The sequence below is a fragment of the Scyliorhinus canicula genome, chromosome 1 (genome assembly GCF_902713615.1).
Source record: "Scyliorhinus canicula chromosome 1, sScyCan1.1, whole genome shotgun sequence".
NCBI lineage: Eukaryota > Metazoa > Chordata > Chondrichthyes > Carcharhiniformes > Scyliorhinidae > Scyliorhinus > Scyliorhinus canicula.
This window is the reverse complement of record NC_052146.1, coordinates 20,941,146-20,964,817: the sequence shown is the minus strand read 5'-3', so window position 1 is coordinate 20,964,817 and position 23,672 is coordinate 20,941,146. Positions and strand designations below refer to the sequence as shown.

The 23,672-nt window shown below is 45.5% G+C and overlaps 1 protein-coding gene across 2 annotated transcripts in view; it reads right to left on the bottom strand.

Annotated features, from left to right (window-relative positions):
- ankrd13a (ankyrin repeat domain 13A) overlaps positions 1-23,672 on the bottom strand; it is a 71,999-nt gene that overhangs the window by 25,944 nt on the left and 22,383 nt on the right. For both annotated transcript variants that reach the window (XM_038818490.1, XM_038818398.1), the window contains exons 5-14: positions 22,905-23,048; positions 21,653-21,842; positions 17,773-17,839; positions 17,116-17,197; positions 16,047-16,108; positions 15,463-15,593; positions 13,165-13,322; positions 11,781-11,900; positions 6,622-6,785; positions 3,886-3,953 (exon numbers count right to left, since the gene is read on the bottom strand). In XM_038818490.1, coding sequence (XP_038674418.1) covers positions 3,886-3,953; positions 6,622-6,785; positions 11,781-11,900; positions 13,165-13,322; positions 15,463-15,593; positions 16,047-16,108; positions 17,116-17,197; positions 17,773-17,839; positions 21,653-21,842; positions 22,905-23,048 — 1,186 coding nt within the window. The remainder of the gene's footprint in view (positions 1-3,885; positions 3,954-6,621; positions 6,786-11,780; positions 11,901-13,164; positions 13,323-15,462; positions 15,594-16,046; positions 16,109-17,115; positions 17,198-17,772; positions 17,840-21,652; positions 21,843-22,904; positions 23,049-23,672) is intronic.

The window sequence follows — 23,672 nt, the reverse complement described above, 5'->3', positions numbered from 1 at the left end:
CGCAAAGCAGAGTCTTTGAATATTTCTAAGGCAAGAGGCAGATAGATTCTTGATAAGCAAGAGGGTGAAAGGTTATCAGGGGGTAGATGGGAATATGCGGTTGAGGTTACAATCAGAAAAGCCTTGATCTTATTGAATGGCAGAGCAAGCCTGAGGGGCCGAGAGGCCTACTCCAGCTCCTAATGCATTTGTGTGCCTGTTCCCTGTTGCCGTACAATTCAACGTCAACTTTGTCTGTCTATCACCCAAATCCAGCCGTTCCAGTTACAGGCCGAGCCTCACACAGGCAGGGTATTTCTGTGGTTTGGGGGGGGGGGGAAAGAGAGAGAGAATGAGGAGAAAGAAACTGAAAAAGTTACCACTCATCAGACACCATTGTGAAAGTTAATGTCACCCCACGTCCTAGCTAATAACAACATACATTTTCATAGCACCCATAACATGGTGAAAATGTGACAAGGTGCTTCACATGAGCCTTGCAAGACAAAATTTCACTCCACGCCTCAAGTAGATATTAGAATGTGACCGTCCTGCGAACAAGGAACCTGAGGGGCACCAATATCCTGGGGGGGATATTTGTTAGTGCTCTTTGGGGGGGTTTAAACTAATTCAGCAGGGGCATGTGAACCTGGATTGTAGTTTTGGGGTACAGGAGATTGAGAGTATAGAGGTCAGGAGCACAGATTTGACTTCGCAGGAGGGTGCCAGTGTTCAGGTAGGTGGTTTGAAGTGTGTCTACTTCAATGCCAGGAGTATACGAAATAAGGTAGGGGAACTGGCAGCATGGGTTGGTACCTGGGACTTCGATGTTGTGGCCATTTCAGAGACATGGATAGGGCAAGGACAGGAATGGTTGTTGCAGGTTCCGGGGTTTAGGTGTTTTAGTAAGCTCAGAGAAGGGGGCAAAAGAGGGGGAGGTGTGGCGCTGCTAGTCAAGGACAGTATTACGGTGGCGGAAAGGATGCTAGATGGGGACTCTTCTTCCAAGGTAGTATGGGCTGAGGTTCGAAACAGGAAAGGAGAGGTCACCCTGTTGGGAGTTTTCTATTGGCCACCTAATAGTTCTAGGGATGTAGAGGAAAGGATAGCGAAGATGATTCTGGAAAAGAGTGAAAGTAACAGGGTAGTTGTTATGGGAGACTTTAACTTTCCAAATATTGACTGGAAAAGATATAGCTCGAGTACATTAGATGGGTCGTTCTTTGTACAATGTGTGCAGGAGGGTTTCCTGACACAATATGTTGACAGGCCAACAAGAGGCGAGGCCACATTGGATTTGGTTTTGGGTAATGAACCAGGCCAGGTGTTAGATCTGGAGGTAGGTGAGCACTTTGGAGACAGTGACCACAATTCGGTGACCTTTACGTTAGTGATGGAAAGGGATAAGTATACCCCGCAGGGCAAGAGTTATAGCTGGGAGAAGGGCAATTATGATGCCATTAGACATGACTTAGGATGTGTAGGTTGGAGAAGTAGGCTGCAAGGGTTGGGCACACTGGATATGTGGAGCTTGTTCAAGGAACAGCTATTGCGTGTTCGTGATAAGTACGTACCAGTCAGGCAGGGAGGAAGGGGTAGAGCGAGGGAACCGTGGTTTACCAAAGAAGTGGAATCTCTTGTTAAGAGGAAGGAGGCCTATGTGAAGACGAGGCGTGAAGTTTCAGTTGGGGCGCTTGATAGTTACAAGGAAGCGAGGAAGGATCTAAAGAGAGAGCTAAGACGAGCAAGGAGGGGACATGAGAAGTCTTTGGCAGGTAGGATCAAGGAAAACCCAAAAGCTTTCTATAGGTATGTCAGGAATAAAAGAATGACTAGGGCAAGAGTAGGGCCAGTCAAGGACAGTGGTGGGAAGTTGTGTGTGGAGGCTGAGGAGATAAGCGAGATACTAAATGAATACTTTTCATCAGTATTCACTCAGGAAAAAGATAATGTTGTGGAGGAGAATGCTGAGACCCAGGCTATTAGAATAGATGGCATTGAGGTGCGTAGGGAAGAAGTGTTGGCAATTCTGGACAAGGTGAAAATAGATAAGTCCCCGGGGCCTGATGGGATTTATCCTAGGATTCTCTGGGAAGCCAGGGAAGAGATTGCTGAGCCTTTGGCTTTGATTTTTATGTCATCATTGGCTACAGGAATAGTGCCAGAGGACTGGAGGATAGCAAATGTGGTCCCTTTGTTCAAGAAGGGGAGTAGAGATAACCCCGGTAACTATAGGCTGGTGAGCCTCACGTCTGTTGTGGGTAAAGTCTTGGAGAGGATTATAAGAGATACGATTTATAATCATCTAGATAGGAATAATATGATTAGGGATAGTCAGCATGGTTTTGTGAAGGGTAGGTCATGCCTCACAAACCTTATCGAGTTCTTTGAGAAGGTGACTGAACAGGTAGACGAGGGTAGAGCAGTTGATGTGGTGTATATGGATTTCAGTAAAGCGTTTGATAAGGTTCCCCACGTTCGGCTATTGCAGAAAATACGGAGGCTGGGGATTGAGGGTGATTTAGAGATGTGGATCAGAAATTGGCTAGTTGAAAGAAGACAGAGGGTGGTGGTTGATGGCAAATGTTCAGAATGGAGTTCAGTTACGAGTGGCGTACCACAAGGATCTGTTCTGGGGCCATTGCTGTTTGTCATTTTTATAAATGACCTAGAGGAGGGCACAGAAGGTTGGGTGAGTAAATTTGCAGACGACACTAAAGTCGGTGGAGTTGTAGACAGTGTGGAAGGATGCTGCAGGTTACAGAGGGACATAGATAAGCTGCAGAGCTGGGCCGAGAGGTGGCAAATGGAGTTTAATGTAGAGAAGTGTGAGGTGATTCACTTTGGAAAGAATAACAGGAATGCGGAATATTTGGCTAATGGTAAAATTCTTGGTAGTGTGGATGAGCAGAGGGATCTCGGTGTCCATGTACATAGATCCCTGAAAGTTGCCACCCAGGTTGATAGGGTTGTGAAGAAGGCCTATGGTGTGTTGGCCTTTATTAGTAGAGGGATTGAGTTCCGGAGCCATGAGGTCAAGTTGCAGCTGAACAAAACTCTGGTACGGCCACATTTGGAGTATTGCGTGCAATCTGGTCGCCTCATTATAGGAAGGACGTGGAAGCTTTGGAACGGGTGCAGAGGAGATTTATCAGGATGTTGCCTGGTATGGAGGGAAAATCTTATGAGGAAAGGCTGATGGACTTGAGGTTGTTTTCGTTAGAGAGAAGAAGGTTAAGAGGTGACTTAATAGAGGCATACAAAATGATCAGAGGGTTAGATAGGGTGGACAGCGAGAGCCTTCTCCCGCAGATGGAGGTGGCTAGCACGAGGGGACATAGCCTTAAATTGAGGGGTAATAGATATAGGACAGAGGTCAGAGGTAGGTTTTTTACGCAAAGAGTGGTGAGGCCGTGGAATGCCCTACCTGCAACAGTAGTGAACTCGCCAACATTGAGGGCATTTAAAAGTTTATTGGATAAGCATATGGATGATAATGGCATAGTGTAGGTTAGATGGCCTTTAGTTTTTGACTTCCCATGTCGGTACAACATCGTGGGCCGAAGGGCCTGTACTGCGCTGTATCGTTCTATGTACTATGTTAAGACTCCCGAATGTCAAGGGTGGAGAGGGAAAATATAACGGTGAATAAAAATTAAAATAATTGGTTTAACAAAATAGGATTGTATAATATTCTAGCAGTTCGATATGCTGTACCCAGACCTGGAAGTAGTCTTTTTCCCCATCTCTCTTTGCAAATTTCTGATTTTACTATAGGAAAGAGGGAAAACGCCTAGCTCACTTTCTGCTCTTTACAGATTTCAGTATCAACCAAGAATGGAGGGGGGAAAACACTTACATCCCTAAAAAAAAAAGAGGAATTTTTTGAAAAGTTACATTCCTTACCTTGCACTATCTTGATTCAAGTTTTGTTCCAGCTGTAAAGTCCTGCTGGGTGGCATCTCCCATGCACCCTAAAACACAATAGCACCCAGTGTCACTTTGAATTGCTACCAATTCCATAAAGTTATTCACGTTTCCTTAATGAATTTTGTCAGGATTTCAAGTATTGGAGAATGGTTGATTTTGGCACACACAACTGTGTAAACCTCATAATTGTAATGTTTTGGGACTTTATTTAATTTAAAGGTGAAATGTAGATCTGTTCTGAAGTCTGGGAAGAAGGTGCCGAATGTTTAAACCTGGACACAAGGCAGCAGGCTGGATGCTAAGAGTGGATAGACTGAGAGTCTCCAAGTTCCCAGAAAGTGTTCAGAATATCACGTTGCAAGCTGTTATGCGTTAAATTGCCCATTCACTTCCAAGATGAAATAGAGTTGGGCTGTCAAGGGTGGCAAATCAGCATCTCTTTCTGGATACAATGCCTATGTGATTCATGTTGCCATGCAGGTGAGCTTTGAAAGGCAACAATTTTGTAGATGTCACTGAAAACTCAGTCCACGTTGGTTTGTCGGGATATGGGGAGGGGAGGGCAGCTATCAACAGCATGATGCTTTTCATTCACCACTCAGGAATACAGGTGGGAGCTCACGTTCGGAATGAAAAGACAGAATTTATGAAGAGTTAGAACAGGCTGGAAGATCACCTGGCATGTGCTGGAAGAAAGATCTCTAGTGGAAGACCCTCATTGTGAAAGATGGTTCTGGGGCTGGTTAGCTCACTGGGCTAAATAGCTAGCTTTTAAAGCAGGCCAGCAGCACGGTTCGATTCCCATACCAGCCTCCCTGGACAGGCGCCGGAATGTGGCGACTAGGGGCTTTTCACAGTAACTTCATTGAAGCCTACTCGTGACAATAAGCGATTTTCATTTCATTTCATTTCAAGATCAAAGATTCCCAGGCGGGGAAAGCAAAAGACCAGAAGTAAACCCTCAGGAACTAAGAATCACCCTGGTCTGGTTTTGGGAAAATTGAACTTATACTTATTGGGAAGGTGTGATGTATATCTATGAAGTCTATTTTGGATGGTGTTTTTTTTAAAAAGGGGACCGATCTGTTTTATGGTTTAAAGTATATGTTGTCTACACAGAGAGTGTTTTATTATTAGTGATTTTAGTCTTTTGTTAAAGTAGATATCTTACAATGTAAAATCTTGTCATGTCACTCTTTCAGCTCTTAACTGGAAGCTCAAATTTTAGTCATCAGTCTCTACCGAGATTATAACACACATTTTAAGGGATTATTATACAGGGTTTTGTGTTGAAAGGTTAGCTTAATTCAGTTGATAGCATCTCATCAGTCAGAAAGCCGAGAAACATACTTTTGCACATAATCAGTACAATATTTCAGCTCACATGTTAAATTGATCAGTACCCATTTGTTCAGGTAGATGCTAGAGATGCCTTGCCATCACTGAAGTGAAGAGTGGGAAGTTCACGATGGCCTGGCCAACAGTCTCCAACACCACCAAGACAGAACACCTGCTTACTTATTCACTTGGGCGGCAAGTAGCACAGTAGTTAGCATTGCTGCTTGACAGTGCCAGGGTCCCAGGTTCTATGCCCGCTTGGGTCACTGTCTGTGCGGAGTCTGCACGTTCTCCCTGTGTCTGTGCGAGTTTCCTCCGGGTGCTTCGGTTCCCTCCCACAAATCCTGAAAGACATGCTTGTTAGGTGTTTTGGACATTGTGAATTCTCCCTCTGTGTACCCGAACAGGCACCGGAATGTAGCGTCTAGGGGCTTTTCACAGTAACTTCATTGCAGTGTTAACATAAGCCTACTTGTGACACTCAAAGGTTATTATTCATTTGCCATTTATGGACATTTTCGTGGGCAAATTTAGTGCTGCAATTGTTCAACTGTGAGTGCATTTCAACGGCAATCCTTTAATTTTAAACTGTTTATAGACATCTTTAGGAACTGAGATGAGTGCAGTGGACTTCAAATTTTTGGAAAATGGTGCAAGACCTTTTGGAAGAAAGCGTTTCAAACTGCTTGAGTTTGATGTCATAAGTGGAAGAGGTCTGAGCCACTTTTTAAAGAATTATAAAAGAGCAGAGCTGTGGGCCTGGGTCCGATGCCTCACCTCAGGCTCAATGAAGTTAGAGTTCCCTTTCTGCTTCAAGAATAAACTTCCAGATTCTCACTTCAGATTGTTCTCCAGGATCCTTCTTTCTTTTAAAAAAAAATAAATTTAGAGTACCCAATTATTTTTTTTCCCCAATTAAGGGGCAATTTAGCGTGGCCAATCCACCTAACCAGCACATCTTTGGGTTGTGGGGGTGAAACCGACGCAGACATGGGGAGAATGTGCAAACTCCACACGGACAGTGACCCAGAGCCGGGATCAAACCTGGGTCCTCAGTGCCGTAGTCCCAGTGCTAACCACTGTGCCACCCCTTCCAGGATCCTTCTTGGGAATGGTGGTGTGCACGGACATTAGTTGTGGGATTAACTCTGATGGATTACGCAGGCACAAAACTGGCTCGCCTCAAATACAAAAAAAAAACAGCTGATACTTGGCTGGCTATCATTTAATACCCACAGAACTGTACTCTAGCAACAGAAACAGCGGAGTAGACAATGTTGTGGGGAGGATCGGGAGGGGGCGGTGGCGGAGTGACAGGAGGGGGGAGAGAAAGGCAGTGTCCCATTACAAGTCCAGGCACAATTTCGCACTCACTTCACCACCATCAGGCCGAGAATCCAGCAGGCTCTGCTGAATTGCAAACTGGATCAGCTGATCGTTCTCATCTTCAACTCCAGGCACCGCATTCCTACCACTACCCCGGATGTGGTAATTTTCTGGTATGGCAAAAACGGATGGATCCACTTTAAACGTAGAGGCTGCAAAGAGTGGCATATTATACAGATTAACTCCACAAACAGCAACCTGGCACCATAACTGCTTGGGGTAAACTTTGTATCGGTAGCATTGCACATAGCTGAATACACAAGCAATGAGACCATGTTCCTTCAACAGGTTAAGAATTTTATACCAATACGGGCAGGCCCGACCCATGTTGTTCAACCCATAACATTACCCATAACATTACAATTAGTTTTGTGAAACTGGAGATTATTTGACTTCATAAGAGGATGAAAAAGGGAAGGAGATAGAGAAAAAGGAGAAGAGAGTGCGATGAAAGAGGAGGGGGAGGAGAGAGAGCGCGCAATTAAAGGGGAGTGGGGAAGAGAGGGGGAGGGGGGAAGAGAGGGAGCGTGAGAAAAGGGAAGGGGAACAGAGGGGTGGGGCAAGAGCGAGGGAGAGGAGGAGGAGAGCGAGGGGGGGTGCGGGCAAGGGGACAGTGGGGGCGAGGAGAAAGGGGAGGAGAGACCGCGAAAGGAGGTGGAGAGAGCGAGAAAAGGGGAGTGAGAGCGAGAAAAGGGGGAGAGCGAGGAAAGGGGAGAGAGCGAGAAAAGGGGTAGGAGAGAGCGAGAAAAGGGGGAGAGCGAGGAAAGGGGAGAGAGCGAGAAAAGGTGGAGAGAGAGCGAGAAAAGGGGAGAGAGAGAGAAAAGGGGAGAGAGAGAGAAAAGGGGAGAGAGAGAGAGAAAAGGGGAGAGAGAGAGAGAAAAGGAGAGCGAGAGAGAAAAGGGGGGGAGAGAGAGAGAAAAGGGGGGGAGAGAGAGAGAGAAAAGGGGGGAGAGAGAGAAAAGGGGGGGAGAGAGAGCAAGAAAAGGGGAGAGAGAGAGAGAAAAGGGGAGAGAGAGAGAGAAAAGGGGAGAGAGAGAGAAAAGGGGGGGGAGAGAGAGAGAAAAGGGGGGGGAGAGAGAGAGAAAAGGGGAGGAGAGAGAGAGAAAAGGGGAGAGAGAGAGAAAAGGGGAGAGAGAGAGAAAAGGGGGAGAGAGAGAGAGAAAAGGGGAGAGAGAGAGAAAAGGGGAGAGAGAGAGAAAAGGGGAGAGAGAGAGAGAAAAGGGGAGAGAGAGAGAGAAAAGGGGAGAGAGAGAGAAAAGGAGAGCGAGAGAGAAAAGGGGGGGAGAGAGAGAGAAAGGGGGGGGGAGAGAGGAGAGAGAGAAAAGGGGGGAGAGAGAGAAAAAGGGGGGGAGAGAGAGCGAGAAAAGGGGAGAAGAGAGAAGAAAAAGGGGAGGAGAGAGAGAAAAGGTGGAGAGAGAGAGGAAAAGGGGGGGAGAGAGAGAGAAAAGGTGGGGAGAGAGAGAGAAAAGGGGAGGAGAGAGAGAGAAAAGGGGAGAGAGAGAGAAAAGGGGAGAGAGAGAGAAAAAGGGAGAGAGAGAGAAAAAGGGGAGAGGAGAGAGAAACGGGGAGAGAGAGAAAAGGGGAGAGAGAGAGAAAAGGGGAGAGAGAGAGAAAAGGGGGAGAGAGAGCTGAGAAAAAAGGGGCGAGAGAGCGAGAAAAGGGAGAGAGAGCGAGAACAAGGGTGAGAGAGGCCGAGCAAAGGGAGAGAGCGAGAAAAAGGGGAGAGAGAGCGAGAGAAAGGGGAGAGAGAGCGAGAAAAGGGGAGAGAGCGAGAAAAGGGGAGAGAGCGAGAAAAGGGGAGCGAGAAAAGGGGAGCGAGAAAAGGGGAGCGAGAAAAGGGGAGCGAGAAAAGGAGAGCGAGAAAAGGAGAGCGAGAAAAGGAGAGCGAGAAAAGGAGAGCGAGAAAGGAGAGCGAGAAAAGGGGAGCGAGAAAAGGGGGCGAGAAAGGAGAGCGAGAAAGGAGAGCGAGAAAGGAGAGCGAGAAAGGAGAGCGAGAAAGGAGAGCGAGAAAGGAGAGCGAGAAAGGAGAGCGAGAAAGGAGAGCGAGAAAAGGGGGAATCTGAAGAAAGGGGAGCGAGAAAAGGGGAGCGAGAAAAGGGGAGCGAGAAAAAGGGGAGCGAGAAAAGGGAGCGAGAAAAGGGGGAGGCGAGAAAAGGGGAGGCGGAAAAGGGGAGCGAGAAAAGGGGGAGCGAGAAAAGGGGAGCGAGAAAGGGGAGCGAGAAAAGGGGAGCGAGAAAAGGGGAGCGAGAAAAGGGAGCGAGAAAAGGGGAGCGAGAAAGGGGAGCGAGAAAAGGGGAGCGAGAAAAGGGGAGCGAGAAAAGGGGAGCGAGAAAAGGGGAGCGAGAAAAGGGGAGCGAGAAAAGGGGAGCGAGAAAAGGGGAGCGAGAAAAGGGGAGCGAGAAAAGGGGAGCGAGAAAAGGGGAGCGAGAAAAGGGGAGCGAGAAAAGGGGAGCGAGAAAAGGGGAGCGAGAAAAGGGGAGCGGAAAAGGGGAGCGAGAAAAGGGGAGCGAGAAAGGGGAGCGAGAAAAGGGGAGCGAGAAAAGGGGAGCGAGAAAAGGGGAGCGAGAAAAGGGGAGCGAGAAAAGGGGAGCGAGAAAAGGGGAGCGAGAAAAGGGGAGCGAGAAAAGGGGAGCGAGAAAAGGAGAGCGAGAAAAGGAGAGCGAGAAAAGGGGAGAGAGAGCGAGAAAAGGGTGTGTTGTGTCCACTGCGCATGCGCGGCTTGCACATGCGCATAACGATCAGCAACACAAACTTTTTAAAACTGCGCATGCACGGCTTCTGTTTCCTGCGTATGCGCAGACGCAGATTTTAGGTCTTTGTCTGCCAGAGACTGTAAAATGTGCTCCGACGCCATTTTATTGCGGATTTCAGCGTTTTTCTTTCTGAAAGTTGTAAGTTACCTTTTCCTTTCGATCTGGACTGTATTTCAGTGTTTTGGCTTTGTGAAAAATTCAAGTTATTTCTTCTTTTTGATCTGTACTTTTCACTCGTGATTTCTTGACTGAAACCTTTCTGTTTTGATAGTGATTTTTTGAGTTTTGCATCACTCAGTCTCTGTGCATTTTGGCCTCTGAGCATACGGTGCTGTTCAAATTCCATACAGTACTCTTCAAATTTTTTTGGTATTATTTGTAAGTTGTTGCTGTCTTCATCTTTTGAGTATTTAAATCCATTATATACTTTCCTAGCTTCATGTCCTGCGATGAGCATTGCTATTTTAATTTCGTCTGAGGCTGCTGCTACATCATTAGCTATGATATAAAAATCGAACATTTGTTTAAATATTTTCCAGACATTTCTTACTTTGCCGGTCATGTCCAGCTGAGGTGGGGTTCCAAGCCACATCCTCGAATAAGCGATGTCTTCCCAAGTCGAATGTCCAGTAGGAGTTTTTCTTGCCATTTTGGTCTTTCTGTGTCTGCAGCTGAGTTGTCTTGTAGTAAGCGTCTGAAGCCACTCCTGGTTACCATGTGTTGTTCCTCGTGTCTTAATAAAGCTCATAGTCTCAAAGTTGGAGAAGATGCTTTATTCTGAATTTGTTCTGTCTTCAGAGCTTAACTTACGGCTACCTCAAATGCTGTCTGCCTGTGTCTGTGTCCTGCTACCAGTTCTGCCTTCCGTGAAGTGTGTCCTCACTTCCTGTCCCTGTGTATTTATAGCTCTCCCGTGCTCGCTCAGTTGTATTGCATCTACTCAGATCTACAATCACCACAAAGGGGAGAGAGAGGGAGAAAAGGGGAGAGAGAGGGAGAAAAGGGGAGAGAGAGGGAGAAAAGGGGAGGAGAGGGAGAAAAGGGGAGGAGAGGGAGAAAAGGGGAGGAGAGGGAGAAAAGGGGAGGAGAGGGAGAAAAGGGGAGGAGAGGGAGAAAAGGGGAGGAGAGGGAGAAAAGGGGAGGAGAGGGAGAAAAGGGGAGGAGAGGGAGAAAAGGGGAGGAGAGGGAGAAAAGGGGAGGAGAGGGAGAAAAGGGGAGGAGAGGGAGAAAAGGGGAGGAGAGGGAGAAAAGGGGAGGAGAGGGAGAAAAGGGGAGGAGAGGGAGAAAAGGGGAGGAGAGGGAGAAAAGGGGAGGAGAGGGAGAAAAGGGGAGGAGAGCGAGAAAAGGGGAGGAGAGACAAAAGGGGAGGAGAGACAAAAGGGGAGGAGAAAGATAAGGGGAGGAGAAAGATAAGGGGAGGAGAAAGATAAGGGGAGGAGAGAGAGTGAGAAAAGGGTGAGGACAGAGTGAGAAAAAGGGGAGGAGAGAGAGCGCGAGAAAGGGTGAGGAGAGAGCGAGTAAAGGGGAGAGAGAGCGAGAAAGGGGGAGAGAGAGCGAGAAAGGGGGAGAGAGAGCGAGAGGAAGGGGGAGAGAGAGCGAGAAAAGGGGAGGAGAGCGAGAAAAGGGGAGGAGAGCGAGAAAAGGGGAGGAGAGAGCGAGAAAAGGAGAGGAGAGAGCGAGAAAAGGTGAGGAGAGAGTGGGTGAGGGGGGGGGGGTGGAAAGAGTACAGCACCAATACAAATAGAAATTCAAAGGAGCAGTTCATGTGCTGGCTGGCATCTCTCACCATGGCATGTCTGAAATTCCAGCTGGTAATGTTTTTAAACTGTTAAATGCTCAGAATCAGAGGGAGCTTCACATCAGAAATCTCAAATGCTATTATTACAATACCCAATCTGCCAGTATAATCTTCCTATTCAGCAGGTAAATCGGTTTCAATGCTGCTACGAGAAAAATATGGAATTCCTCCTTGCTACCGACTTTCCGTGCCATTCTTTTTCTAACTTTAACTTACCGGGTGTCTTTAAGACAGAGGTAGATAGGTTCCTGATTAATAAGGGGATCAGGGGTTCTGGGGAGCAGGCAGGAGAATGACAATGGGAAATATATCAGCCACGGCGGAGCAGACCCGATGGGCCGAATAGCCTAATTCTAATCACATATTATGGTCAAACATCACAGGCGCATTTAATTACATCAGGATGTGTGCTTTGCATGAAATTAGTTACCTGTATCAGGTTAACATTTACAATGGATGTTTAAGGGAAAAGATGCATATTTTTATGATTCCCAAGCAAAAAGAATTTCGAAATCACTTATAACGTGTACACCAAGAACCAGATCAGGAAGATCAAACAGCATTGTTTAGCAGGACAATGTACACAGCATACAAACCTTCATTAGATGTCGGCTGTGCCAAGTTGCTCTGCGACCCCTGATCAGCCTTGACTGTGCTGCAGGCATTCACGTTTCCAAATGTAATTCGTGCATTCAGTACGTAGAAGAGTGGTATTTCTGGGACAGATAAGATAGTATAATTTAAACAAGAAATTCAAGCAAAACCTTCTTGGCAATGGGTGTCTAACGTCTCTCAGCTAAGGGAAAACTGTTTAATTTCCTTTGACAAACATGCAAAATCACCGGCATCAATTCAAACTTTGATGGTCCTGTTTATTGCCAACTGATTACTTCAATGAAGTGTAGTCGGTGTTGAAATGTAGGAAATGCAGTAGCCAATGCACACTCGGGGTTCCACAAGTAAATGACAAGGACATGTGTGTTTTGGTTAGTTGTGGGATAAAGGTTTGGCGGGACAGTAGGAGAATCCGCTGCTCTTCACTCACTCAACAATGGATTGGCATCTTCTATGTCCAGCTGCGAGGAGTCAGGGCCACGGTTTAACACCTTATGTGAAAAATGGAACCGCCGACAGTTTAGCACTCTCTCAGTTCCCCATTAAATGAAAAATGAAAATGAAAATCGCTTATTGTCACGAGTAGGCTTCAATGAAGTTACTGTGAAAAGCCCCTAGTCGCCACGTTCCAGCGCCTGTCCGGGGAGGCTGGTACGGGAATCGAACCGTGCTGCTGGCCTGCTTTAACAGTCAGCGATTTAGCCCAGTGAGCTAAACCAGCCACGTCAATCCAGATTATGCACATCGGTCGATGGAGTTGGGCTCCACGATGGCACAGTGTTTAGCACTGCTGCCTCAGCTCCAGGGAACCGAGTTTGATTCCAACCTTGGGTGACTGTGTGGATTCTGCACATTCTTTCCGTGTCTGCGTGGGTTTCCTCCGGGTGCTCCAGTTTCCTTCCACAGTCCAAAGATGTGCAGGTTAGGTGGATTGGCCATGATAAAATTGCCCCTTAGGGTGGTTTGCAGGAATAGGGCGGGGGATTGGGCCTAGGTAGGGTGGTTTTACGAAGGGTCGGTTCAGATCCGATGGGCTGAATGGCCTCCTTCTGCACTGTCAGGATCGTATGAATGCATCACCTGACTCAGAAGCGGGTGTGCGATCACAAGCCAAGACCGACAGCCAGTTTAGAACATAGAACATAAAGTGCAGAAGGAGGTCATTCGGCCCATCAAGTCTGCACCGACCACTTATACTCTCACTTCCACCCTGTCCCCATAACCCAATAACCCCTCCTAACCTTTTTGGTCACAAAGGGCAAAACAGAAGGCAAAAGGGAAGCTCACCAGACGTCAACACGCAAGTACATTTCAGTAGACATTACTGGATAATGAGAAAAACAATGTAGTAATTTGAATTTTTACCTATTTTGACAGGAAAGCCTGGTGGCAATTGCAATGTAATGAAATCCCTGAGTTTTGCAAAATGTAAGCTGCTCCTCGCCATAAGGTCAATGATCGGAATAACTTGATCCACAAAGGACAGTGGGTAATCCTCACAGAGCCACAGTGTTGCTTTAAATCTGCTCAGACAGAGAGAAATAAAATACACCGAATAGTGTGAAAATTCCTGGATCCACACAAATGAATAGTTATATAGTGCCATTAAAACGTGAAAAGGGTAGCAGGGGCATCACAGGAGTGCAGTTAGACAAAGGTTAAAACCAAGCCAAAGAAAGATATTGGTAAGAGTAAATAAAAGGCTGGTCTTAAAATAAGTAAGCGGGAGGAAGAGAGAAAGGCATGCAAATTTAGGGAAATAGTTCTAAAAGCACGAGGTGCTGGCGAATTGCAGAGTTTTTGGAGGGATGAAGGTCTGGATATTACACTCATGGGGGGGGGGGGGGGGGGGGTGGTGGCTGGACGATAGAGGGCTTTGAACACGAGGCTGAGAATTGTGAACTTGAGGTGTTGGCAGATCAGCTTCAATGTTGGTCAGCGGACGCAGTAGGAGATGGGTGAGGATACAGCAGAGAATTTTGGATGAGCTGAAGTTTATGGAAGGTGCGTGTTGGGAAACCAGCTAGGTGAGTATCGGAATATTTGAATCTAGAGCCAACAAAATCATGGGCGAGGGTTTCAACAGCGGATGATGTTATAGAGATGGCTTTTGTGATGGCTCTTTAATCAGCACCTTCCACACCTAGACGGACAAGAGCAGCAGATACATGGGAACACCACCACCTAGAGGAGCCCCATCAAGCCTCGCACCATCCTGACTTGGAAATATTGACGGGTTTATTTATTTATTGTCATGTACTGAAGTACAGTGAAAAGTATTTTTCTGCGGCCAAGGGAACGTACAAAGTAGACAAAATAATAATCGACAAATAAGTAATTGGTTACAGTGCAGAACAAGAGCCAAACAAAACAAATATGGCACGAGGAAGAGCAGCATAGGGCGTCGTATATCACCGTTCCGTCACTGTCTCAGCGTCAAAATCCTGGAACTCCCTCCCTAACTGCACTGTGGGTGTCCCTACACACCATGGACCACAGTAGTTGAAGGCAGCAGCTCACCACCACCTAGGGAAACTAGTGACGGGCAATAAATGCTGGCCCAGCCGCTCAACATAAAACAGGACTTCAAGTTTGTATACAGTCCGATTTAACCGGAGACAGTGGCCAGGAAGGGGAAAGGAATCGGTTGTGCGGTAAGTAGCTCCCTGGATGGAGAGAAGTGTTCCTAATTCCACTTGGCAAGAAAAACTTCAATCCACAGTGTGCAGCAGCAGGTGGGATTGGGGAACAGAAATGGGCAGTAAATGAGGGAGGATTATTTTTGTCAAAAAAAGCAGAACAGAAGCAGCATCAATGAACAACGTACATTCACAAATACTGTATATTACAAAAGCTGTGGCACATTTTGAACAGATCTGCAGTGTGCTCAGGCTGTGGACTAAATTTGGGACTCACCTCGTCTTTATGGGGACCCTAAGGGACAACTAGACCTGCACAAATCTTCTACAGCAGTCTTGGCACAGCAGGAATTGCAAGCGCAGATATTCCTGAAAACGGGTTGACTCGAAATAGAGAAAATAAGGCAAAAATAAAGTAGGAAGAAGGAAAGTCTATGGAGAGGATGAAGGAAAGTCTGTGGAGAAAAAGAACACACCATGTGATAACAGTGAAACTGGTCAACGACTTCCAAAAAATCGGGGCCAGTGTGTGCCTGATCTGGGTCCTAGACTAGTAAGCTCAGAAAAATGCAATGAATAGACAGGTTCCAGTGAGAAGCAGTCACCTAAAGAGGCTTCACTAGGAAGTGTTTGGCAAGCTGCTCTTTGAGTGGGCGGCAGTGCGGGATGGGGAGGGGGGGGGGGGGGAGCAGGGAGAAAGAGGTGTGGTTGGTGATGTAGGGAATGAAAGGAGGTGGCCATAAGCCAATTTCTGCAAATGTTAGTTCAATGTGACAAGTTGACCTGTTCCAACTATCAGTTTCCTGGCCATGTCTAATGTTTGCAAGTTTCCCTCCTTTCGAGTTCCTATCCGCATTCCTTTCCCTCTGACAAATTTATTTTCTTGACTTTTCTGAACATTCTGCCGCATGACCTGGACTAATCTGCAATTCCCGTACCCCTGTTAACTTGTCTGTTTAACCAGATGATGGGGTCTGCCTTGCACTCATCTCCAGTCTTCAAGTTAGCTGGTCAAGGATCTTACTTGCGTAATTTGGTATAGAGCTCCATGGGTCGACCAATATCTCGGTCTCCAAGGTCAAACTCTGGGTTGAAATATTCTTCTGGCGTGATGGATGTGGGGTTGTTAATCGTCGCGGTTTCTGTAATGAGGTGCTGCAAATAACAAAAGACAGTGTCTCACAAGCAAAATATTCAAACACGTCAGCTTCCACAATAAAGGTATCTGTGCAAACCAGGTGCTATGACTACATCTGGCGCTCTTACCCAGAAATTTTAATTTGACCATACAATTAAAATAGTGGAACTCCCATTCACGGGAGTAATATGTTCACGCCATCATCAAGAGATGGAGACAGCTCACTCAAAGATTTTAACAAAGACTTGTTCTTGAACACTTTGACCCATCTAGATCTCAAAGCCATGCCCATCCAGTTGCAAAAGATCAATTAGCAGTTGTCATATTTAGGATTATTTAATAATTCATTCATATTTGGAAGGGAGGGGGGGGTGGGGGAAGCAGTTGATGGGGAGCACACATTTCTCACAATCTAGAAATGAAAAATAAATATATGAAAGCGTGGCGAAGAAGTTTTCTCTGCAACTTACCCCCTTCTGTGGGATGTGCTCCTCCACTGTTCCCAGCAGAGATTCAAGTAGATTTTTATCATCTGTAAAATAAACACGTTTACTCTTGAATAAATTCAAAAGTAAATAAGCTGGAGCACTCTGTCAGAAACAGGACACTTCAGTTTACAGATTGTCACTGTCCTTTGCTGGTGCACAGCAGGTTTGCACTGAAGCAGTTCTCCTGGCTCCGGCAGGGTGTGCCTCAGTTTTGATTGCTGACATTTTAAAGCCTCTTACCTACTTTCAAAGGGTTGCGCATTTGTTCTTATTAATACTGGATATATTTTGTACCATATGGTGAATAAGGTGACCCCAGCGCCACAGGTTTGGCGAGCATCGAAATTCTATTGGGCAACATTCTATTGGGTGCACGGCGGCACAGTGACTGCTGCCTCACAGTGTCAGGGACCCGGGTTCAATTCCGGCTTCGGGTGACTGTGCGGAGTTTGCACTTTCTCCCAGTGCCTGCATGGGTTGCCTCCGGCTGCTCCGGTTTCCTCCCACAGTCCAAAGATATGCAGGTTCGGTGGATTGGTCGCGCTAAATTGCCCTTAGTGCCCAAAAAGGTTAGGTGGGATAACTGGGTTATGAGGATAGGGTGGCGGTGTGGGCTTAAGAAGGGTGCTCTTTCCAAGGGCCGGTGCAGACTCGATGGGCCGAATGGTCTTCTTCCGCACTGTCAACTTTTTGATTCTACGAACACGGGTTGGGCAGTATTTGGGTCTTTCTCTTTTCTCCAAGACATAATAGCTCTGGTCTTTATGAACCTCAAGGCCATCAGCTCCGGCGTACAATGGATCAGAGTTGATTGTAGTGTTAGAGCCATATCCTGGGATTTCTGCTCCCATTACATTTAGGGAGAAATTTGAAAAAAAAGGTTTCTATCCCTTAAGTATTACGCAAATTCACTCACCTTCCTTAGGAGATTAAATAAGACCCTGCTGGGGAGGTGGGAACAAAATGTGCGCCTGCAACTTAGCCAAGGTAAAGGAAGCAGGCTGCATGGACCTTTCCTAAATTCCTATGTGGGTTTCTCTTCCCTCTGTACCTTTGTATTTGGCCTTCTCATCATCAGTCAGGTGTTCTGTTCTGCTCCTGGTCACCACATTGACATTGTTCACAGTGAAAACCTAGAGAAGAAAAGCAACTAGACTCATTAAAGGTAAGCATTAATTTCACCCCTTACTTTTCTCCTTTTAAATCCTGGCAATAGGGATTCGCAATGTGTAAGCCTTATTCATATTTCATCAAAATGGTTATTCTGCATATAAAAGACTAAATCATGACTACTAACAGTCTACAACAAAACACCGTTGATGCTTGAAACTGGAAATAAAGAGGAAAAAATGCTGCAAATTCTCTCAGCAGAGAGGCACAGATAACGTTTCAGATTGTGACCTTTCATCAGAACTAGTCTACAGTATTTGTTTGTGGAGCACATCACTGTAGGTGAAATGCTAATGTTCTTATCCAATACCACTCACGTCCCCATAAACTCGGTTCTAATTTTTCTCCTTTCCCCTCCTGGAGACCGCCCCCACTCCAAAATAATAGCTAGGAGATATGGAAGTTTGTTTGGATTTTGGTGAGCACTTTGTCGCTTTCTCCTGGCATTGATGGAACTGGAACTACACCCCAACCATGGAGTAATCACCTCTCAGAGAGCAAGGAGCTGAACAGGATGTTTCCCTTTGTTTTACTGTACCTTGGCCTCGTGTGCTTGAACAACATCAATCTTGTCCGTCCGCCAGCCCCAGAATCCAGACTTATTCCTGTAGAACAAGCAGAGAGTCACTTATCATCTTGTTACAACCACGAGTCTGCCTCCCAATCATTTTTGAGAAGAACATCTATCAGCAAAACACAGCTGGCTTTGAATTGAAGCAAATTGATCACCGGTCACTTTCTTTTAATCTAAAGGGATTTGTGAGTTTCTTAAAAGCATAAATTCACCGTTTTTATCCATTTAATAAACAATACCAGGATCTGGCTTAAGTCTCTTAATTTTGTTTTAAACTCCATGAGACTTCATCCCACTTGCCTCGGTTCTTACCCTCTTTCGGAAAGCTGAAAGGGAAGCATTATAAATCCTGACCCCAAAACAGCATACTCGCTGATCCCAAGCTCCACAGATTCAACTCCACCAGCTCTTCCTCGAATCCCTAATGTACTGGAAACAAGTCCCACCTAATCCTCTAATTTAGTTAAGTCAACCTCATAAAACCCGAAAGCTGGGAAAGTAAAATTAATAGCTACAAACTTTAAAGTAGACTTACTGCTATTTGCAGCTACACATAACCACAATTAGTTTAGACTATCTTACGAGGGACTCATTCCTATTTTAAAAATGTATAAGTGTTGTTTGTGGCAAGCAACATTCCAATAGTGTGACCGTTCCACTTATCAAACCACCAGCTCATTCTGATTTTGTTAATCATGAGAAGGAAGACTGGTTGGAAAGTCCCCATTTTGTTTTAAAGCAACAACATGCTCTCAAAAACAAACCGAGTACAAACCACGTCCCATGAAGCTTAATATTGTCCAACCTATTCAAATTCTCTTCCTGCCCCAAACAAAAACAAACACAATTTCTCAAACAAGGATATTATTTCAACAACTAGAAGAATCGTTAAGCTGCTCAACACAAAGGCTGCATGTTATTTCTTAAAGTATAAGCTTCTGTGTACCCCATTTTCTACAGCTATTCTTAGACTTGTCATTTCAGTGTTACACAAATTAAATGCTTGTTCAGCATCATATAGATTTATAACTCTTGTGGACTTTGAGAGAAAAAGTGTGTGAAGGGGAATGAGAAAATTAAAGCTGGGTGTGAGGGAGAGAGAGCGTGTGAGGAAGGCTGAGCACGGGGGTGGGAGGGAATGAAAGGGTGAACGCAAGGCAGAGGATAAGGGATTGAAGGAGACACAGGCGGACAGAGCATTAAATAAACACATCTGTTGACCTCTATGGACACAGCTTGTAACCCCTTTGCTGGTCTTTTATTTTCTTGTTCCAATTAAGGGGCAATTTAGCATCGCCAATCCACCTACCCTGCACATCTTTGGATTGTGGGGGTGAAACGCTCGCAGACACGGGAGAATGTGCAAACTTCACACGGACAGTGCCCCAGAGCCGGGATCGAACCCGGGTCCTCAGCGCCGTAGGCAGCAGCGCTAACCACTGTGCCACCCGAACCCTTTGTTGGTCTTGATCACAACCTCATGACTGAACGTGAAAAAGTTCACAAGATCCATTATCCGTAAAAATATCCACTTAAAAGAACCATTTTGCAAAGAGATTATCTTGCTACAAACAGTTTGTGCAATATTATCGGAACATAGACAATACCAACAAGAGAAACTTTAGTATCTTTTTTAGTTCAGTATTAATATTCAAGGAGTTTAATTTCCTCCCATGATAAATATAAAAAGCCGGGAGGTAATGGTAATGAAACTTCAGAGCCGGGAGTCTCTGATCCCAGTGCGCCCCGCTACCGCTCCTGGCGAGAAGGGAGAATTTGACACCCAGCTAAAACTCCCATTCTCTGCAATGAGACCGGAGAATCCCGCCGGCTTGAACAGACGGAGAATCCCAACCTTGTTAAATAACTGTCTTCATAACTACATTGTGAAGTTGCAGAAGGTGGCACTATTTATTACACACTAATTGAAAATAGGACAACTTAGTCTGTGTGTTTATCACACCTCAAGGTGTCAAAAGTATATTTTAAGACAAAAGAGCAGACTTTTCATGCTGCCTTCATATGAAGTAGAACTATAAGTTTATAAGCACGTCCAATTCTACAAACGTCTCAACAAAATTTTTTTTAAAATTCTTGACTAACCTCTGAATTCCCTCTGCTGAGATTTAGGTGACATTCATAACATTTGGCAATTGAGGCTTTATGGTCCAAAAGGACAAAGCTACCTTAATCATTGATCACATTCCTAATAGCAGAATAGATTGTCCATTACATCTGGAGTTCTCAAATGCAACTGGTTTCCAACGGGTTTACCAAATTGACATCTTTCAAAGAGTAAAATCTTTTTCAGAAGCCCATTCAGCAAGCAGTGTCACCAAAAATGAAATGAGACTGATCACCACTGATGTCAGTGGTGGGTGCCCCATTTATTACCAAGAATGGTATGACCTCAAAATTAGCCTTTATCTTTTTAACCACTGCGTGTCCATGGCAGCTGTTTACAGCCAAGCACGACAGCAGTTTGAGGCTCCAGGACAGAGTCCTGGGGCACCACACGCGCCGAGAGTAGACAGCCATGAATGTTGGCCTTATTTGCACTGTGAAGTAAGCCTGGAACTTAGATGTTGACCGTATATGGTTATTTTCAATTGTGGGCTCATGCTGTGCACACATCTTATTCTGAGGAGTCATTAGGAGTCTGCACGTCCTCCCCCTGTGTGCGTGGGTTTCCTCCGGGTGCTCCGGTTTCCTCCCACAGTCCAAAGATGTGCGGGTTAGGTGGATTGGCCATGCTAAATTGCCCGTAGTGTCCTAATAAAAGTAAGGTTAAGGGGGGGGGGGTTGTTGGGTTACGGTATAGGGTGGATACGTGGGTTTGAGTAGGGTGATCATGGCTCGGCACAACATTGAGGGCCGAAGGGCCTGTTCTGTGCTGTACTGTTCTCTGTTCTATGTTCTATCTGCAGCAGGCTTTTACCATGTGACAGAAAAGCACTCAGAAAAACAAACTCAATTGTGTTTTGGGGGTCTGTTCATTTTTAGAACTCTGGAGGAGGGGAAGAAAAGGTTTATCTTGCACTCTTCGGTCATGAAAAAGTGAATGGCAAAATCTATTAGCAACTCTTTGGAAGATTCACTGGTAGCTACTGTTCATTGTAATTTAATTTTAAAACTGTCCAATTCAAACTAAATGCTGAAAACATTTTAATTATCACTGTTATTTACATTGCTGGATAATTCAAATTTTTAGTGCAAAACAAAAAGGCTGAATTTTGAGGGGTATTACGGCAGACCCAAATTAAATTGGTTAAACAATCTCAAAATGCAAGTGAGGCTTGTTTTGTTGTGGCCAATCGTGCTCGGTGTAATCCAGTACGTCTCACATCAGAACTGAGTTTTAGGGGCAGGATACAGAGCATTTCCAATGGTATACTTCAGCTCACACGAGTGGTTGGCCACAACTGATATATTCTCACTCAATTGTGACCAAATCCTCAGAATAATGGCATTCCTTGCTTCATTCAGTCTTTTCTTTGTCCTCAAGTCAAAAGCCCAGCTTTACGGCCCACTAATTACATCTCAATTTATCTCGTCCTTTCCCATATTTGTTTAGCCTTGGATATGACCAGCGTGATGATTCAACAAATGTTAGGACGCAGCTGAAATCCTAGATTCAATTAACACACTTTTGCACGTAGTCTCAATGGGAGTAAATAGAAAATGACTTGCACTAAATGATCCTTGGTAACTCATAGGTCTTTGGAATGAAATACATCTCACAAACCAGCTCTCACTGACTTTCATTTAATATTCTCTCGTCACAGTGTACACTGACCCTCAGTGATGACGAACATCACAGGTTATCGCGCAAGGTTAATATTACCTCTCAAAGGAAATGTTCTTTGAATCAAGGACTGTAGAAACAATTGGGGATATAAGGCGATTTGCGACCTGATCCTTTGTTGGTTTTATGGAGGATAACGTGAGGCCTTGTTGTTCCTGCAAGAGTGCAAAGTATTCTCGGTCTACGACCTGGTTATCGTGGTCTATCTCTATAAACTCTGCCGAGTCAGCTGTCATAAGAAAGAAAATCATTGCAACCTTAATGGCAACGAGAAACTTAACAGGACATTGCATTGTAATTTTAAAAAACATTTATATAACTAGATGGAAAACATCAAAGTCAGCCAAGTCTCATGGGTCCAGTTCTGATTTTATTTTGGTTTTGAAAACTTTCCTTACATTGATTTTCTCCCCTCATCACTTGACACCACTAACTGACATTGGGAGTACACAGAGAGGACGAACCTCCCGTAAAAATGGCCATTCTTCGTGTGCGAATCCGGACAATTTGTGCATGTGGATTATTTAGCAATGGGAATCATCAGCGGTAAACTTGATACTGCCCTTATTGAAGGTGCACTTGTGCCCATTCACATAGGCGTTAAGGTACAACAATCTGCCCTGCCCGATTTCTCACCCTCCTCCAATCCCTAGCCTGTGAGTAGAGAGGAGAGAAGACAACTAGAACACCACGAATGCCACCCTAGCCAAGATCAGCACTGACAAAAGATGAAACCGGAGACCCATTTGGCCTGCATGGTTCCGAGTTTATTTTTATTCATTCATGGGATGTGGCGCCGCAGGCTGTGCCAGCATTGCTTGTCCATCCATACTTGCCCTTGAGAGTCAACCACATTCCTGTGGGTCTCGAGTCATATATAGGCCAGGCCAGATAAGAACGACAGATTTCCTTCCCTAAAGGGACATTAGTGAACCAGATGGGTTTTTAAGACAATCGACAATGGTTTCATGGTCATCATTAGGCTTTTAATTCCAGATTTTATTGAATTCAAATTTCACCATCTGCAGTGGGGGGATTTGAACCTTGATCCCAGGACATTACTCTAGGTCTCTAGTTTACTAGTCCAGTCACAATACCACTGGCGAACCATCTCCCCAAGGCAATGCATTGATCCACTAAACCAAGAGGGATTGTGTGATGGCCTTAATAGAAATAACTGTCTTTCTGCTCACCATACATGGTTATGAATTCTGATTAATGAGTTGCTTGGTCTACAAAGTAACTGCACAAAGTAACAAAAAGCTAGCTACTTAACCTCGATCATATTTACCCTTGCCGTTAAAAATGTAGCTGCGCTGGCCCCTTTCCCACTTCATATTCTCAAAGTTCAGTAAGGTTGTATCCACTCGCAGGTTGGCACCACTCTTCCAAATACGGTGGACATCGCTTGGGCACATCTTTGACACCAGGGGAACTGGGAAAATTGAGAAGAGGAGGAAATGTGTAGAAGCAAAAGGGAAGAAGGAAAGATAGAGGGTTCACGAGAGAAAGGGAAGATAATTAAATTGTTTAATTGTAATAAATTAAATTTATTCCTGCACTTTTAGAAAATTTGGGCACGCCTTTGCGTCCCTAGTAGCCCGGCGCAGGATCCTTTTACAGTGGAGGGATGCGAGGCCCCCGAGCACGGAATCCTGGATTAGTGACATGGCTGGATTCATTAAACTGGAGAGGGTCAAGTTTGCCCTGAGGGGGTCGGTGCAATGGTTCTTTCGGCGGTGGCAGCCCTGGGGGGGGGGGGGGGGGGGGGGGGGGGGGGGGGGGGGGGCGACCTTTGGCTCGGTTATGGGGGTTTCTTCTTACGGTTCTATGTTTATTACTCTTTCTTGTTGTTAATTTATTGCTTTGTATTGGGGGGGAGGGGCTTCTGTTTTTTCTTTCTGTTTTCTTCGGTGGGATAAAATTTGTTGTTGAAAAATTATTTTAAAAAAAAAGAAAATTTGGGCATAATCTACCGGCCACGCTGTGCCCAAAAAGCAGCGAGCCGCGGGCAATGTGCACGGTAAATGACAGGACACCCGCTCCTGGGATCTACCCA